General features: G+C 39.5%; 1 protein-coding gene across 1 annotated transcript in view; it reads right to left on the bottom strand.

Annotated features, from left to right (window-relative positions):
- Window positions 1–19,520, bottom strand: part of CUEDC1 (CUE domain containing 1) — a 193,676-nt gene that overhangs the window by 26,071 nt on the left and 148,085 nt on the right. The window contains exon 7 of the mRNA XM_073616092.1: window positions 8,043–8,138. Within this exon, the coding sequence (XP_073472193.1) occupies window positions 8,043–8,138 (96 nt within the window). The remainder of the gene's footprint in view (window positions 1–8,042; window positions 8,139–19,520) is intronic.

Below are 19,520 nucleotides of genomic sequence, written 5' to 3'. Positions count from 1 at the left end.
TTGTGCCCTCAGCCTGGCTAGAGGTGGGGCCAGTACTTTTGTGAACACCCGTGGTGCTGTGGCTAGCCCGAAGGGCAAGGCTACAAATTTAAAGTCTTGTTGTTCTACTTCGAATCGCAGAAATTTCTGGTGAGCAGGAAATATAGGGACATGCAGATATGCATCTCTGATGTCAATGGATGCCATAAGTTCTTTTACTTGTAGGATGGAAACTACTGACTTGATTGACTCCATGCGAAAGAAGCGGATCTTCGGAGGCCGTCACCGCTGCCTAGAGGCGGATGCCCCTGGTGCAGGAGAAAAAGTCAGTTTAAATGAGGGACGTTTATACTTTCTTTTGACTGGCAAAAGAGTACTCTTTCCACTAGAAATCGCCTGGATGTATTTATCCAAATCATCACCAAATAGTCGCTCCCCATGAAAAGGGAAACTAGTCAGAAGCTTTTTGCACGGTGCTTCGGCAGACCAATCCTTTAACCAAAGGGTCCTACGCACGTGTACTAGTACAAGCACAAGCGGGACGCCTGGTGAATAGAATCTTTCATAGCATCTATGGCAAAATATAATGCTTTTGGTAACTCGGCCAATTGACGGGCCTGTTGTGCACGGAGCTCTTTAAGAGCTTTAAGGATTGACAGATACCTATTGCTGCAACTGCAGGCTGAGGAACGGTCCCTGCTAAAGAAAAAGAGGATTTTAGGAGGAATTCCAATTTTTTATCTGTTGGATCTTTAAGCATTTGTGCATTGTCTACTGGACAAGACTTTTATTCACGTTGGAAATCACAGCATCAACTGCTGGAACTTTCCACCTTTTTGTGAATTTTTCCTCCATGGGACAGAGAACTGAGAATCTCTTTGGAGGGAGAAAATGCTTATCCGGGCGATCCCATTGAGCATAAATAAGGATTTCTAGTAATGCATGGACTGGAAACGCATGCAAAGGTTGTAAAGGTTTCAAAGAACCCAAAGAGGAAACCAGACCTTCAGCTAACTCTGTTAGGGGTAGCATGAAGGTGGAACGAACCATTTCTGTAAGGGTTTGCACCTCAGATTGAGAAGCTGATTCATCAGCTGTTTCTTCGCAAAGGAATAATCGGCTTGCTTTTTCTCGATCATCTGAAGGTAACACCTCATCTTGTCCCCATTGTTCCCTTAATAAAGGGGTTTGCAGTGGGAGAGAGGGATCTAGCATGCTTCCTATCACCTTGGATGGAGGAGGCAATTAAAACCGCTAACCTTCCTTCTAAGCCCTGCAAGGCAGAGGAAAACGCATCTTCAGTCATGTATACAGGGGCTGAAGTGTGAGAAGCAGTTGCACCACCAATTGATTCCAAAGACTCACCCTGGCTTGCCATATCTGGTATCTCCGGAGAGGATGACAGTATGGAGGCATGGCTAGAAATCCCAGCCCCTGGGGGCGGAACCTTGGGTGCCTTAGTAGTAGCCTTAGAAGCCATAGTGCGTGTGGGGGGGGTGGATAGGGATGCAGGCGGGCGGACGGGGGGGGGGGGTACTGAGTAGTTAACAATTTTTAGTATATAACACACTGTTTACAAATGTACTATATCTAGTACCTGTACCCCCCTAGCACTCTTTTCTCCATTTGGGGGGAGAGGAGAACCCCCCTCCAGCTGCAAGGACACACGCTTGTTTGTAGCACAGATTCAACAGGGTACACAAATTCTTACTCCCTCTAGAGGAGTATTAAGGCATTACAACATATATGTTAAAAAGAAAAGTCATAGATGGACTTTGCAGTTCCTAAGTTTTTCTCCTACCTTTTCCTCACTGCAGGATACTGCTGTAAACAGACAGATCCAAATTTTACCCATCACGGCGGGCAGCATAGTTAGAACTTCAAAGACTGGGTCCCTTTTAATAGGGGTTCCACTCCTTTGGACCTGTATAGCACACCCCAAGACCACTTTAGGTAATGTAGCAAGACCAAAAAGAGTCCTGGTTCCTAGAGTCCAGCTCTCAAAGAGAAGAGTTACAGGCAAAACCTTGTTCTTCTATACGAGGCCCGAGTACCATCCTGTGACCGCAGTGGCGTGGATGGATCCGGTTGTGTAGGTTTTTTTTTCTGGCAGGGTTGGTTCCGGACCATACTTGTGTCCGCCAACAGGTGGTATAAATAAAACTGGACTGGAGCAAAGAGTTGCTCTTGGCCTGGGACTCAGGAAGCCACAAACCTGAGAGTGCTGTTTATATAAATGTTGCTTTTGTGAGAGAAAAGGTTTGCATTATCTTTATTTTGTGGGTGACTGGGAGAAGCCCATCACCTGTGAGTTAGGAACCTGCATATGTTTAGTTAGTGCCTGGATGGCAAGGATTTATTTTCTGTTTTTTTTTGTTTGTTTTATTTTTATGCAACCTTTTACAATAAAACTGGCTACAGGTCAGATTTTAAGAAAACCTGCTGTTTTGGACTGCCTTTTTACTTAAGGCTCTGTGTCCCATGATGTACGATAGACTATATATATATATATATATATATTCAATGAATATTATAGCTTAGCTGAACAAAGAAAAAAAAAAAAAAAAAAAAAGACATAAGGCTGGTCCCACGCTGCAACAAGACTATTCTAGTCAACATAAACTGCATTAGAAGAATGGGCAGTTTAATATACAGTAATGGAGAAGATAGGAACAAAGGAATTTTAATGCAAGGCTCTGAAAATGTTAAAACCTTCCTATTGTTAAACACAACCCAGCTTTTGTGTTACAAAGTTGTTTAAAATAAGGTGACTTTAAAGTAAAAGATCAAGACATGACTTTAACAACCACTAGTTCTCCTGGTTACTCTGGTACTACATTTTCCTAGCTTCCATCCTTTGCCTACTCCTTGCCTGCACAAGATGGAATATAAAATGCTGAAGTAAACAAAGACCAACTTGGTCAATTAGCCATCCCATTTTATTTACATATATACCAAGATTATACACATTTAATTATGATGAGCTGCTCTAATTGCAGCCATCAATTAACGCTTAAAAATGCATGCATAACTCTGACTGAGGATCAAGAGCTAACTACATCACTTTAATTAAATGTACTAAAAATAATTTATTGGAGAAATGTAAAACATGAAGGCCATCTGCTGGCTCATGATTGGAATTACTATATCCTTGTGGGCAGTTTCAGGTCTCCACTGCAGAAATGAGATGCTGTGCATTACACTGTACAAAAAATACAATATGTACGTGTGCAGGGGATACAAAAAAAGTAAATGCGGAATGCCTATGTCAAGTCCGCTCTGATATGTGTTAAAGAGGAGGTTAATCCCTAAATACTGACTTGTACATACAGGGGGTCCCCTACTTACAAACATCCGACTTACAAATGACTCCTACTTACAAACGGAGGGAGACAACAGGAAGTGAGAGGAAATCTACCCCTAGGAAGGGAAATTCACTCCTGTAAGAGTTAATATGGGAAAAAGGTGTCTCCACTGATGCTTTATCACCTATCCTTATTTCCCTAATAACCCCAAATTTTCAAAATCCAATTGTCATTGGGACAGAAAGTGAGGTGAAATCTTCTGAACAGGGGCACAGACAGCAAAACAAATGTTACAGGGGTGATAACCCTTCCCTATGCTATCTACAAAACTTAAAAATAGATTTTTTGGCTGAAGCTACACTTAAAAAATGTACCTGTTCCGACTTACAAACAGATTCAACTTAAGAACAAACCTAAAGTCCCTATCTTGTTTGTAACCCGGGGACCCCATGTATAAGAGTATTTTCATTAGATACATGAAATAACACACACTCACTTAATAAAGCAACATTTTTCTCTGGTTATTATTATTCTGTGTTCTGAACCACATCCACTTCAAGTACTTAACTGAGCCTTTCATGTATCTCAGCTTGAATACCACTAGTTTACTTATGTACAGAAAGTTAATAATTTTATTCTAACAGCAATTTATGCAAAAGGCAAAACAAAAATGAGGAAACAGGTGAAACTCCAATCAAAATTCTTTTTATGAGAAGGGTTAGAGACTAAAGCAGCCCAAACATGATTCATTTTTCTTTTTTTTGTCCAACCAGCTAGTTGAATGGAAAAAAAAAAAAATGAGCCCATTCCCCCATCCACACACAAATTTTGGATGGGGGGGATCCTTGCCACTGTGATATTGTATTGCGACAACTGGAAGCCTTCCTCGTTGTCAGAATATGATTAGTGGGTTTTTGTTGTTGCCTGTGTCCCTACTGATGTGAATTTAAGGTTACCTTTTTGCTGTATCATCAAGGGAGGAAGTGAGGAAAAGGTTAAAAATGGTTTCAGATGTTTACTGCGGTCTCTGACACTATTGGGAAACTGTCCATCAACATTCTGTCCCAGTGATTAGTCAACAGGACAGCAAATCGGGACAAATCTTCCCAACAGGGACAGAAAGATCAATGAAAACATTACAAGAGTTCTAACCCAATGCTTGCGTTTAAGTTTTGTCTGGAGTTTAAGTTAAATTAAAAAACAAAAAAACCTTCAACTTAGAAATAGCTCTCTGTACTGTTATCCCATGCACATAACAATGAGCTTCCTTTAGAAATCTGGGCAAAACATGGAGGCGTCCAGTGCTGACTTCTGACTGAAAGGTATTTTTTTCAAACTGTGGGCGATTCGGCGTCCAATAAAACTGGTCCCGGCAGCGGATTCGCCACAGGATCACTTTTAAAGGCAGCGTGAGAGGTGCACCCCGCTGCCGCTTCCCCACTTACCGAGGAGATTGGTAAAGGTGGAAATTATCCAATCCCCTGGAGCGAAGGGCAAGAAGTCAAGTGAGGGTAAGATGGCCCCCAACTCGACTCTATGCCCTTGGAGGAAGGGAGCGACGTCTGACGTCACTTCCGCCAAATGGCCTTAATTTTTTTATTTTTTTTTGTAAATGTAAAATTACATTTTTTTTTTTTTTTTTTTTTGCTTTTAAGGCCTCATGTACACTGCTGCTGGTAAACGGATGTTCAGAGGCAGTTGGATGCTTTTTTCAGCTGCCCCTGAACTCATCCAATGTTATCTTATCAGCACATGTACACAGGTTCGTTTAATGTTGTTTTTAGGCAGTTGAGTTCAGACGTTGAGTTTAGAGGCATTTCAAGCGCCAAACGCGGCTAAACGCAGTAACTCGTGTTTAGTTTACAGGGGTTTTTCATTTTTGGCTATTTAAAAAAAAAAATTCAAACGCTTCTAAACGCAAATGCGGCAAAACAGACGTTTTAAACATGGGTTACTATCTGTCAAGTTAAATCGTTCAAGAGAGGTTGTAAAAACATCCCGTGTACATGCCTAAGTGTAAATGTGAGATCTGAGGGTTTTTTTTACCCCAGATCTCGCAATAAAGAGGACCTGTCATGCTTATTTCTATTACAAGGGATGTTTACATTCCTTGTACTAAGAATAAAAGTAATGAAAAAAAAAACATTTAAAATGCCCCGCCCCTCCAAGCTCACACGCAGAAGCGAACGCATACACAAGTCGCGCCCACATATGTAAACAGTGTTCAAACCACACATGTGAGGTATCACCGCGATTGTTAGAGCGAGATCAATAATTCTAGCCCTAGACTTCCTCTAACTCAAAACATGCAACCTATAGAATTTTTTAAACATTGCCTATGGAGATTTTTAAGAGTAAAAGTTTGTCGCCCTTCCATGAGCGGGCGCAATTTTGAAGTGTGACATGCTGGGCATCAATTTACTCAGTGTAACATCATTTTTCACAATATAAAATAAATTGGGCTAACTTTACTGTTTTATTGAACATGTATGCAGATAGGGACATATGACTTTTCTTTAAATTCCCTGACTTCCTGGTAAGTGGCTCAGAACTTATAGAAAGATAGAAGCTTAGCATTATCAGAAGAAGGTCAGCAATAGCAGCTCGCATATTTCTCACATGGAAAGTTTTCTTTATTCCAAACCAATTGTTATTCTAATACAAAGCTTGTGATGAATGGATTTTGTTGTTTGAATCTTCGTCAGATCAAGAAAGATCCTTTGTCCTCTGCAAATAATTGGCACCAAATGCTACTACCAGTGCCATTAAAGCGTATGATTTGCTGCATTAGGGAGGTTGGGAAATGGGAATGATCTATGTCTATGCATTAGATGTGTATGCCCCCAGTGACTTAAATACATTCCCACCAACCTGCCTCTTCCAATTTTCACTGTGTTATGGCTATTGGGACTCACTTTAATAACCCTCTCTGCAGAAAGCAGCAGCCATAGATCTGTGATTAATGTATATGAAGGGAAGAGGTGATGGCCAGCTAAGTAGAAAAACAAATAAACAATCTGGTACAGCGCTGGTTCCAGAAAACCACAATGACTAGGTGACAATGCAATTTACCCATTTGTGGCTGAAAATCAAAGTGTGTGTGTGTGTGTGTGTGTGTGTGTATATAGTTTGCTATAAAGCACAGCTTTTCTGTTTTTTGTGTAAGGATATTTGTGCATGGCTTTTGACATTTCTTGCTTAAGCATTTTAGAAGCAACAATGCTTGAACTAGACTGTATCAAACCTCGTGCATCTGTGTTTACAGTTTCTTTGAACATGCCTTTAGGGCTCATTCACATGAACATAAAAAATGCTGCATTTAGGAGGCGTAAAGCGTGTTTTTTTTTTTAATGAAAATATGCACGATGTTTAGCGGTTTACAAAAAGAAAAAAAAAGGAGTAGGACACAGACGAGTCCACAGTGATTTTTTCAGATGTAATGCTGTATGCATGTAAATGTTTGAGGACCATTTACATTCATAACGCACAGTGTACAGGGGCCCTATTGTTTTTTTTTTTTTTTTTTACTGCTGATACTCAGGGCCTATATGTAGATGTCAATGACTTGTAAGTTGGTGGTGTTGATTACACACTAATAATAGTTACAAGTCAGCCGAATGAATGAGTCATTATTAGTGTAGTACTATGTGGGAGGAGCTAGTTCTCCTTGTATATATTACACTTTATGTCCTCGTTTCCCCATCATTCCAACTTAGTCATCAGAGCGGAACTGATAGGACATTGGAGGTAGAGCCATAATGGTTTCTGAGTGCTGCAATTCTCCATCAGGTTTGCCTAATGGCTGGTGGAAGAAGCCGTTACTGCCTGTGCAGTATTTAATTGGCCCCAGCCAAGCAAATTCTTCACCGACAGAAGCAGTTCTTTCCACCTGCCTTTATTTTGGACCTGATTCTAAATAAGTAGGCAGAACCAAAATAGTTTTAGTGTGTTGCAGTTTCCCATTATGTCCATCAGAGAAGACCTGATGGGAAAATGACTACGTGTATTTTATTGGAATTGGTGGCAAGATTGGCTTTGTTGTTAAGATGCAGACAGCAAAAGCCGTTTATGTCCTAGCATCCATCTGAGCAGTGGTGGTGGCCAATAGAGGCCATTAACACTAAGATTGTAGGCATGTAAACGCTGCTCAAATATTACTTGTGTGCAGCATACGTTGTATGCAGGAGCTGCCAGCAAGATCCTGCATAGAAAACTGCCATTCCGTGTAAATGAGACCATGTGTTTTAAACACAGAGTATAATATTCTGCTACATTTAATCTGCTTACATTTCTTTATAGAGGTTAATGCAACACAAACACATAAAATGTGTGGTAAACCAAATCTAAGAATTCTCAAATACATGCCATTTTTAAAGAAAGCATGCTGTTTGACTTGCATAATGTAACAAAATAGACTGCCAAGTGCAATTAAAATCCTTGTAGGTACAAGTACAAAAATACTGCTTTAAACTGTAGACACAGCGTGTTTCAAACATTTAGAAGAATTTTGACAGCTCTTCAGTCAGTGAATAGCTGATTGTGATTTTAGGCCGACATCCCAAAAGATAGGAAAAATAGTAGTGGGACAGCCTACTAATTTCATCCTTGAGAATTCAGCAAGACTTATTGAAGAAATGGATTCGGGACAGCCACACGCCGATAAAAGCCTTTATTGTAATGAATAGTCAACGTACAGATCTGCTGATCTGTAATCACACTAGAATGAGTAGAATTACAATTTTAAATTATGATACTTACATTTACCCATGTGTTTTAATTTATCCCTAAATAAGGCATCTTCAGATATAACATTATTAGAATCACAGCAACCAGACACAGCCTGGAATTCCTCCGCTGCAAAAGAACAGAAAAGGTAACAATTAACATTAAATTTTAATAACTGGACAGTGAAATAGCTTTAAGAGGTAAACTGAATCTAGCTCCATGATGGCATCAAACATTCCCTGAGTTAGGGTACCAAGTAATGGCTACAAAGAAAATAAAAATGCTACGTGTTCTCACATAGAAAAACACAGGGAAAAAAAAAAGATTAACAACAATTTCTTAAAGTGTATGTAAAACGCAACAATTAACTTCTCTTATGTGCCCTTTGGTCTGTTAAATCTATCACTGGAAGATTTTTTTATTACATTTGTTAAGTGTTAAAGCACATATGTCAAACACGAGGCCCACAAGCAGAATCTGGCCCACCAGGCCTTGTCATGTAGCCTTCTCACCCAGTTTTGCAGCTGGATAATGGCAAAACTCTATTCCACTACCTCAGGCTCTCACCCTCTGCTCCTGCTCCCCGCTCTCTGCTCACTTGTAAAAACAGAAGCCTTTATTTTTTAACTAGTGGTTGGTGAAGACAAAATTTACTGCTAAATTTGTATTGTGCCATTTTTCTAAATAAAGCAGGATTTTCTTTTTTTTTTATTATTCACTTATGTGACTTCCTTGGTAGACACAGTGTCTTCCTTTATGCCTGTTTTGGTAACCTGGACTGCACCAGATATGAACTATGTATTGTATGGTGATAGGTTAAAACAGCTATGACAGTGTAAAGTACATTTAGCTGTCTGTTATTTATCGAAGCGGTTGATCCGGGTTTTGAATTTGTTTTTTGTTTTTTATTTTTGCAGGCCTTGTCATGTGGCCTACTCACCCAGTTTTGCAGCTGGATCTGTGATGAAACTATTCCACTACCTCAGGCTCTCGCCCTCCGCTCCTGCTCCCCGCTGTCACTTGTTAACACAGAAGCCTGTGTTGCACACTCCTAAACCCTGCACTCTGTACACTGCGCACCCCTGAACTCTGCGTACTGTACACAGCGCACCCTTGAACTCTGTAGATAGCATACCCCTAAAAAGAGTAGATACATTGTCTTACAGATACAACTGCCCCTTTGAGGGCAACCATACTGCTGATGCCACCCACAATTAAATGGAATTCAACACCACTGTGCTAAAGAATATCAGTTGATCTCGTAAGAAAGCCTGTGAGCTTCTAACTTCCTGTGTTTGCTGCCTCTGCTGAGTGTTTTTTAGGTAAACACTGTTCCCTCTTTGCGCTACTGAACCTCTCCCCCCATTGTTCTGAAGATGAGGAGAGAGGGAGGTCTCTCTAGTACCATCCTAAGGTGACAAATCTGCTCCTCTATAGATACAGTACAATGAGTGAGCAGCCAATATATCTAAGTAAAAAATAATAAAAAACAGGGGGAGCTTCACTTAAACTAATTGCGTTTTAGTGTTGCATAACATTTTGAGTTGCTGCTGTGATTTTCTTTCAGAAATAGCGCAGTTTTCCTTTTTTTTCTACAATATATCTAAGTACTGGTAAAAATACAAAATATTGTTTTTTTTTCTTCCTTGGGTTTGGATGTGCTTTTGATATTGTTTGTAAATTCTTTATTTAACCACTTCCCTTCCGGCCTATAGCAAAAGGACGGCCGGGCGGTGGTTCAGTTATCCTGACTAAGCGTCATATGATGTCCAGCAGGATAAGCTGCGATCACGAGCGGCGATCAGTGGTGCGGCGTGTCAGTCTGACACACTGCATTATCAATCTTGGTAAAAAGCCTCTGACGGAGGCTCTTTACCACGTGATCAGCCATGTCCAATCATGGCTGATCATGATGTAAACAGGAAGAGCAGTGCTCTTCTTTTTCCCACAAAAGTGAAAAAGTGTAGTTCTACAGGCATAACTGTGTATAACGTACAGTAAGGAAGTATGGATGCAGTATTCAGGAAACCGAAATCCAAAATTTAACAAGATAGAGAGTGCGAATCAACAGAGAAATATATGGTGGGGGGGGGGGGGTGTCTGGGAGAGAAAGTGGAAATATGGAGGGGGAGAGGAGGGGTAATGGGGGTCCGGGGAAACAGGATGGAGAATGTTGTTAAGGTATTGGATGCCAACAAGGACAACATGGATTTGCTTAATAGTTTACAAATGTAATAATATAGTAAATTACTCCTGAAGCATTTGAAGTGGGGTGTAAATGGCTGAAAATACAATTAGACTGACAAAAAGATGGTTGAATCTTGACTAAACTTTTTCCGCACTCTCCCGATGCAGGTTTTGTTGCATTTGCTCAGTTTGCTCCAAAACAGAATCTTCCGATTTATCTGGGATAATAAACACCCCAGGATCTCCATAGCGGCCCTTTTGACACAGACTACGGGGAGCTCTGGGCGTTCCCAATATCGGCAAATACTACCTGGCTGTCCAAATCGCCCAATTATCCTGGCTTCATGCTTCAGTAGATATTCCTATGTAGGTGCTCTTGGAACTATCCAACTGTACCCCCATCACCCTGCCAACCCTCCTTTGGCTCCCCCATAATCTCCGCCCATCAACTTTGGTGGACGTGCTCTAGATCAGTGGTCATCAACCCTGTCCTCAGGGCCCACTAACAGGCCAGGTTTTATGTATTACCTTGGGGAGATGCAGACTAGAATACTGCAATCACTGAGCAGCAAATGATAACACCTGTGATGTATTTCTGTTATCTTGCAAACCTGGCCTGTTAGTGGGCCCTGAGGACAAGGTTGATGACCACTGCTCTAGATTACTTTTGGTCCCATGTATTTGGCCTCCTATTCATGTTGTTTCATCTGCCCATACAAAAAGAAGCCAAGTTTGTCTTAATACATTGTCCAATCCCAGGCCTATTAGCTTATCAGCGGAAGCCTGCTTCTTATCAATTTTTGTCAGCCAGAAGAACTGCACAAGCCTGGAAAAAAAACATCTGTTCCCTGGGGTAAGAGATCACATGACCACATTGATGCTTAACAAACAGATGTCAAGCATCCGTAACGACTCTCATGCCAAGTTCCCTCAAATCTGGGAACCATGGCTGTCATATGCCTTTCCTACCCTTCCCCCAGCTTTCTGTGGCAGATGGTCCCGATGCTCCAGAGCCCTTACCTTCTCCCCTTCTCTCAACCTCTAACCTTCTGCCTCCCTCCCCAAACTCCTCCCCTAGACACTCTCATCCTTTCACTGGCTCCCTTGGTAGGTGTGCAAGCTCCTATTCTTTAGCTTTACCTTTCTGCCTAAATTCCTTCTGGTTTCCGCTCTCTTTTTTCCCTTTGTAGATCTGTATAGGCTGTATACTGCACCACCATATGGATACTGATGGGCCCAAGAGATGCTCCGATGTTGTGGGGAACAACTCTAGGACCCCCGCGGTCCTTATGGCTTCATGAACAATCCTATTTAGTGCTATTGTGTTAGCTCTCGTTCTTGCTTATTTATACTGCCCTATTTTTGCCTTCCTTTGTGAGCTAACTTTTGTTACAACGGTCAATGCTAGCCCCTGTGTGGGTGGAACTTTTGCATGTGAACTACTTGTTAAAATCGAATAAAAACTATTGAAACATAAAAAGACTGTGAGGGCTCTGTGTACTCTGTCCAGTTCTAAACGTTCAATAGGGATATCTGGCTTTAGTTCTTGTAATAGAGCAGTAATAGTAGATTGCAGGTCTGTCACAGTTTCAGGTATTCCCCTTATGCGCAAGTTTGAACGTCTGGCTCTATTTTCGTAATCTTCAAGCTTAGTTTGAAGTATTAAATTCTCTTTTTTTAATTGTTCCAATTCTGTTATATTTTCTTGGGTTGTAATTTCAATTTCATCCATTTTTATTTCTAAGGCTGCGGTAAATAAAAATGGATGACATTGAAATTACAACCCAAGAAAATATAACAGAATTGGAACAATTAAAAAAAAGAGAATTTAATACTTCAAACTAAGCTTGAAGATTACGAAAATAGAGCCAGACGTTCAAACTTGCGCATAAGGGGAATACCTGAAACTGTGACAGACCTGCAATCTACTATTACTGCTCTATTACAAGAACTAAAGCCAGATATCCCTATTGAACGTTTAGAACTGGACAGAGTACACAGAGCCCTCACAGCCAAAAAGAAAGATGGACCCCCACGTGATATAATCACAAAATTTCATTATTACAGAACGAAAGAACAAATACTAATTGCTGCAAGAGAAAAAAAGGAACTTAATTTTCAAGGACACAATTATCAAATTTTTGCTGACCTATCCCAACTTACTATTACTAAAAGACGATCCATGAAACCCCAACTAATGGAACTGCAACGCCACAACATTATGTATCAATGGGGCTTCCCCTTTTCAGTCAGATTTAACTACCAAGGTACAATTTACAGAAGCAGATCAGCAGATGAACTACAACAAACCCTTTTAAAATTAAATCTGACAGAACCCACAAGCAGCAACACTCCCACACGCAGAAGAATGGCATCATCTTCACCTTCAGGCAACACCCAGAAAATTCCAGAACAAAATGGGAATCATCATTCTCACAAAAGAGGCCGTTATGCCACATCATCCTTGGACCAAGAAGATTCAATGGACTGACATCCTAATTCCTGATATCTCTTCATTTATTATACTAAGAGATGGTTCTCTATAAAAAACCTATATTTATAACTGAATGTAACTGCATTCTGATAGTCACACACTGTGTGGGATCATGTTACATTCCAGTTATATTTCTTATTACTTCTGATTCATATAGCCTTAGAATATATAAGTGAAATAAGGAAATTCTTGTTCAGTTATATATTATCAGGTAATAACAATAGATTTATTACTTTTTAGGACAAATATGTTCAATAATCCAGAAGTAATGGAAGCTTTTTTTTTTTTTCTTTCTTTTCTTAAAACAAATATATTATTACCTAACTAGTTCCTAGAATTATGTTTTTGTTTATTCTAATCTGAAGCAATACAACCTCAATTTTATGAGTTAACATATCTAAACAGTTACATATCAATAAAATATGTAATTGTTTACTCTAAAAGGGTTAAAATCCCAAAATAATTCAAACTATCCTCATCAATACCAAAGTTATTAACAGTACCTTTCTAACTGAATTATTTAGCCTAGGGCAAGACTAACCATATACAACCACCCTGGAATAAATAATTTCAACAAAAACTATATTCTGCACTCCAATTAATGAAACATCATTTTGATGTCTTTTGACATAGCACTTCTCTCCTGTAAGCGGAAGATCCGTGTACCCCCATTAGCCCTCCTCATTCTCCCAACCATATTATGTGGGAGTGTGACGAAGGCACTTATTCCCCTGAGAGAGATATTTATTCTCTTTCACGGGTAAATTGTGATTACTTGCAAAAAATAATTTATACAATGTATCATCTAATCTCATATGTTTTTTGTTTACTCTTTACTCCAGAATTCACTGGTTTCTTTTCTATCTATTCATCTCTTCAGTCCACACAGGTTGACCTGCGCAGTCAGCTCTGCATAACAAAAAGTAAGTCAAAACTATTTGATCTATTGCCATGGCACCACTGAATATACTTTCCCTGAATGTTCAGGGAATAAATGTCCCTCAAAAAAGGACCAAAGCCTTCCGTACTTTCCATAACAAGAAGGCTCACATAGTATGCCTCCAAGAAACACACTTCACCAAAGATTCTACTCCAAAATATATTTCTCCTTTTTATCAACAAATTTACACGGCTTCTGCCTGTACCAAGCAAAGGGGAACTCTAATTGCATTTCACCGATCCACACCATTCACCTTATCATCAGAAATTAAAGACTCAGAAGGTAGATACCTGATACTCATGGGTTATATAATGGATACAGCAATCACGGTGATTTCCTACTACGCTCCTAACAAACAACCTACACCATTCCTCTCACATATATTACAAGTGATTAATACACACAAAATAGGAACAGTGATAATGTGTGGGGATTCGAACCAGGTCCTCCTCCCATTTCTAGATAAATCACCTTTTACACCATCCAAAATAACCTCTAGATTACCTTTTTCTCAACTTCTTTCCAAATACAATCTGGTAGATTCATGGAGAGAAAGTAACACAATGAAAAAGAAATTCATTTATTTATCTCCCTTATTATTTGCCCTTATACTCGAACCCATGGCCCAATATATCAGAACAAACCAAGCTATAACTGGCATTGAAGTAGGAGGTATTACACACAAATTATGTATATTTGCAGACGATATATTACTTTTTCTATCATCACCACAGGTCTCTGGTCCTAACTTAATACCAGCTCTTGATGGATTTGCAGCCCTATCCGGCCTTATGATTAATCCTAAGAAATGCCTAGTGCTTAATATTTCACTCACAAACATGGAATTGATCCCGGCTAGGGCTGCACTCCCATTCACATGGGCAGAAAAATCAATCCCATATCTTGGAATTCATTTAACAGCCTCTCATTCTGACTTATTCTCAATCAATTATCCTCCTGTATTAAGACAGATCACAAATCTAATAAAACAATGGTCGCAACTTCCTTTATCCTGGATGGGGAAGATTAATGCAATCAAAATGACTATTCTACCCAAATTGCTTTATCTATTCAGAGTCCTCCCTATTCCAATTCCTTCCTATTTTTTGAGAATAGTACAAAAAAGAGCAACTTCGTTTATATGGGGCTCTTCTAAACCACGTATACCTATACACACACTACATCTTCCCAAAAATAAAGGAGGCCTGGGATACCCTAATTTTACTAACTACTACAGAGCGGCACATTTGGCCAGTCTGTCCAAATACCATGCAAAACAGGAAATCCCATTATGGGTATTTATAGAGGCTTCAGAAAATGACCCTCTATTAATATCAAATTTATTATGGCTTGATCCTAAAGACCGCTTTAAAATTCATAATCCCATAACTAAACACTTCTTATCTCTCTGGGATAAACTAAAAACCAAATATCAGTTACAATCTCCACACAATCCTCTCCTTTCTTTTATCAGAAATCCGGCCTTTTATCCGGCATGGATCTACCCAAATTCTTTTAAAGCTTGGACAACATCAGGCATTCAGACACTAAATGACTTCATAGCATCTAAATCATTCCTTTCATTCCCATCGCTTAGAGAAAAATATGATCTACCAAACTCTGAGATATTTAGATATCTCCAAATCAAAAATTTCTATACACCATTCCTAAAGGGGGATACACCATTATCCCAATTATCCATTTTTGAATCAATCTGTACAAAAGATCCATTTGCTAAAGGTACAATTTCATCACTTTATAATCAATTATATGGAGTACCAAATCTTAATAGACCCTCTTACGTTCAGAGGTGGGAGGAGGACCTGGGACGAACTTTAGAAGACACGGACTGGTCTAACATATGGCTCACATCTAAGTCATCTTCACCCAACATCTTAGCACTGGAGACAAATTATAAAGTCCTAACTCGCTGGTACCTTGTACCCGCTAGAGTGGCAAAATATTCACCTAATACCTCAGCTCTTTGTTTTCGAGGATGCCCAGAAATAGGCACATATTTACACATATGGTGGACGTGCCCAGTAATCCAAACCTTCTGGAAGGAAGTCTTCGTGATTGCATCTAAAATTTTTAAAAAAATAATACAACCAGATCCATATTTAACTTTACTTAATCTAAAACCGGAATGGTTAACACTCTCTCAATTCAAACTTATGATCCAACTAATAACGGCTGCAAAACAAACAGTGGCCAAGGCATGGAAATCTCCTACATTGGTACTAGCAGAAACAATTCACAGAATGAATAATACAATGTCCCATGCTAAGATGGTAGCCATCGATCAAAATCAAATTCCAAAATTTGAAAAACGTTGGCATCCTTGGATAAAACAACAGTTCCTGTCAAACTTCAATGACTCTGTCCTGTTGCCATGGTAACAGATTAAATGACTTACAGAGACACCCATTCTAAGGCTTCAAAGAGAACTAAAAAGAATAATAAACTGACGAGCGGGACAACCTTGTGGACCATACCTCTACCTTTCAACCCTTTTTCTTCTTTCTCTTTCCTTTTCTCCACCTTACGATTAAAGCTCATTATCAGAATTTATTTGACCTATATACACTCTACTTGTAAACAATATGTATAGTAGGTATAAATCATTTAAATACCTACAAAAGTAACTAAGGAAATGATATATATCTTTAATTTAGGTTTACGTGAACCCAATGTTTAATATTTGAAATTTCATGATATTTACCTATATAAACCCTACTGTAAAACAATGAGCTTACTTTATAGATCCTTGTAAACTTACTTTATGTATCTTTATAACATTGTATACTCAATAAACTTCGTTTGACAAGGAAACATAAAAAGACAATTAGGTAAGGAGCCCTAGTCAAAATACTAAATCATTTTACTAGCTTTTCCATAAGCCAGCAAACTTTACTTTGCTGAAGTGCACCCAAAGGGGAGAATTATAGAAAAGGCAAACTGTCCTGTAACTTGTTGGCAACACTGTATAACCCTTTATAGACTACATCATTTCTTTTTACCAGATCCTCCCTATAAAATAATGATTTAAAGGCACAGAAATCAATTAAAGAAGCTACAAAAATGGAAACTAAGAGTTACACCCTACAGCATACTCTTTTCGTGACTATAATCCTCAAAAACTCAAAATAGTTCAAACACAAGTAGCTTAGCCATCAACAATAAAGCCCTGGGAACAGCTCCCAATCAGCAGCAGATGTAAGATTACATCATTTGCAATTGCTGCTGTATGTTTCACGCAGACATCATAGGGGGGCATTATTTTTTCTCATGCTGAAGGGGCAGAGCATATTGCCCCAAAGAAATCTGGTTGGCTTCTGGTTCTATTGTAGTTAAACTGTATCTAAATGGTGAGGGGGCAGCACCATGGGGGAGAAAATGGCTACAATGTTGGAGGAGCTTTTAAAACTAGGATCTTGGATGGGGTTCAGATAAGAATATACTGCACAAAGAGCAGAGTTGAGTGGAACCAGGGCTTTAACTAGACTGCAGGGAAACTGCATTATCGAAGTCCATAACAGAAAGTTTTGCAAGATCAAATTGTAATTCCAGAACGAGCAATAATAAAATATTACAAACAAATGCAAAATTAAAAGGTATGTTCACAAATGCAAGAAGTCTAGCAAAACAAAATAGAAGAGCTAGAACTTCTTTTATTCAAGGAGCATTGCGACCTTGTGGGAGTACTGGAGACTAGGGATGAGCCGAACACCCCGGTTCGGTTCGCACCAGAACATGCGAACAGGCAAAAAATGTGTTCGAACACCGTTAAAGTCTATGGGACTCGAACATGAATAATCAAAAGTGCTAATTTTAAAGGCTTATATGCAAGTTATTGTCATAAAAAGTGTTTGGGGACCTGGGTCCTGCCCCAGGGGACATGGATCAATGCAAAAAAAAGTTTTAAAAACGGCCGTTTTTTCGGGAGCAGTTATTTTAATAATGCTTAAATTGAAACAATAAAAGTGTAATATTCCTTTAAATTTCGTACCTGGGGGGTGTCTATAGTATGCCTGTAAAGGGGCGCATGTTTCCAGTGTTTAGTACAGTCTGACAGCACAATGACATTTCAAAAGGAAAAAAAAGGTCATTTAAAACTACCAGTGGCTATTAATGAATTATCGGTCCGACAATACAAATAAAAGTTAATTGATAAAAACGGCATGGGATTTCCCCCACAGGGGAACCCCGAACCAAAATTAAAAAAAAAAAAATGGCGTGGGGGTCCCCCTAAATTCCATACCAGGCCCTTCAGGTCTGGTATGGATATTAAGGGGAACGCTGCACCAAAATTTAAAAAAAAAATGGCGTGGGGGTCCCCCACAAAATCCATACCAGACCTGATTTTAAGGGGAACCCCACGCCAAAGCACCCTCCTAATGTTGAGGGCATGTGGCCTGGTACGGTTCAGGGGGGTGCTCTCTCGTCCCCTCCACTTTTCCTGCGGCCTGCCAGGTTGCGTGCTTGGATAAGGGTCTGGTATGGATTTTTGGGGGGACCCCACGCCATTTTTTTTTTAAATTTTGGTGCGGGGTTCCCCTTAATATCCATACCAGACCTGAAGGACCTGGTATGGAATTTAGGGGGACCCCCACGCCATTTTTTTTAAATATTGGTTCGGGGTTCCCCTGTGGGGAAATCCCATGCCATTTTTATCAATGAACTTTTATGTGTATTGTCGGACCGACAATTCATTAATAGCCGCGAGTAGTTTTAAATTACTTTTTTCCTTTGAAATGTCATTTTGCTGTCAGATTGTTCTAAACACGGGAAAAATGCGCCCCTTTTCAGGCATACTATAGACACCGCCCAGGTACGAAATTTAAAGGAATATTACACTTTTATTGTTTCACTTTAAGCATTATTAAAATCACTGCTCTTGAAAAAACGTCCATTTTTAAAACTTTTTTTTTGCATTGATCCATGTCCCCTGGGGCAGGACCCAGGTTCCCAAACACTTTTTATGACAATAACTTGCATATAAGCCTTTAAAATGAGCACTTTTGATTTCTCCCATAGACTTTTAAAGGGTGTTCTGCGGCTTTGGGATTTGCCGTGAACACCCCAAATTGTTCACTGTTCGGCGAACTGGCGAACAGCCGATGTTCGAGTCAATTATATGTTTGAGTTGAACATGACTTCAACTCGAACTCGAAGCTCACCCCTACTGGAGACCTGAATAGACAGCTCACATGACTGGATGGTCAATATCCAGGGGTACACTCTTTTTCGGAAGGTCAAGAGGAAAAAAAAAAAAAAAAGTGACAATGCTAACTCACCAGATAGCCATGAACTCTTAAAGGCCCTCAGGTTGATCACAAATTCATTTATTGCATTCTATTTTGGTGAAGCATTGCTAAGGAGAATGGAAGGAGCACTTCAATACATTCAGGGGACTGTAGACTGATTTATCACTATTTGGAACATTGAATACAGGAGCACAATAGATGTATGATTCAACACTGTGCGTGTTTTTTGATAATTTAATAAATGTTAATACAGTGTCGCTTGTTTTTCACAAAGTTCACAGTGTGGATATAACTTCTAATTGGATAAGGTGGATTTGATAATATAGTACCCCCTTTTTTAACTATTCACTGTTGCAATAAGTGCTATTGGGGAGCACATTAGGGTGGCAGCATTATTTGATCCATACTGTGCAGGAACATATTTCCAATTATTCCAAATATGATAAATATGGAAGAAAAATTGAACTTCGCCTTTTGGGGGAAGTTCTGCTTTAAATTGTGAAAGGGATTCTTTACTGATAGAGCAGTTAAAATGCGGAATTTGCTTTGCAGGTAGTGGTAACAACAGATTGTGTTAAAAAAAAAATTAAAAGAAAAAACCCCACAACCTTAAGGCTTGGTTC

Source organism: Aquarana catesbeiana, linkage group LG02 (genome assembly GCF_042186555.1).
Source record: "Aquarana catesbeiana isolate 2022-GZ linkage group LG02, ASM4218655v1, whole genome shotgun sequence".
Lineage (NCBI taxonomy): Eukaryota > Metazoa > Chordata > Amphibia > Anura > Ranidae > Aquarana > Aquarana catesbeiana.
The sequence above is the reverse complement of the archived record's forward strand: the minus strand, read 5'-3'. Positions and strand labels throughout refer to the sequence as shown.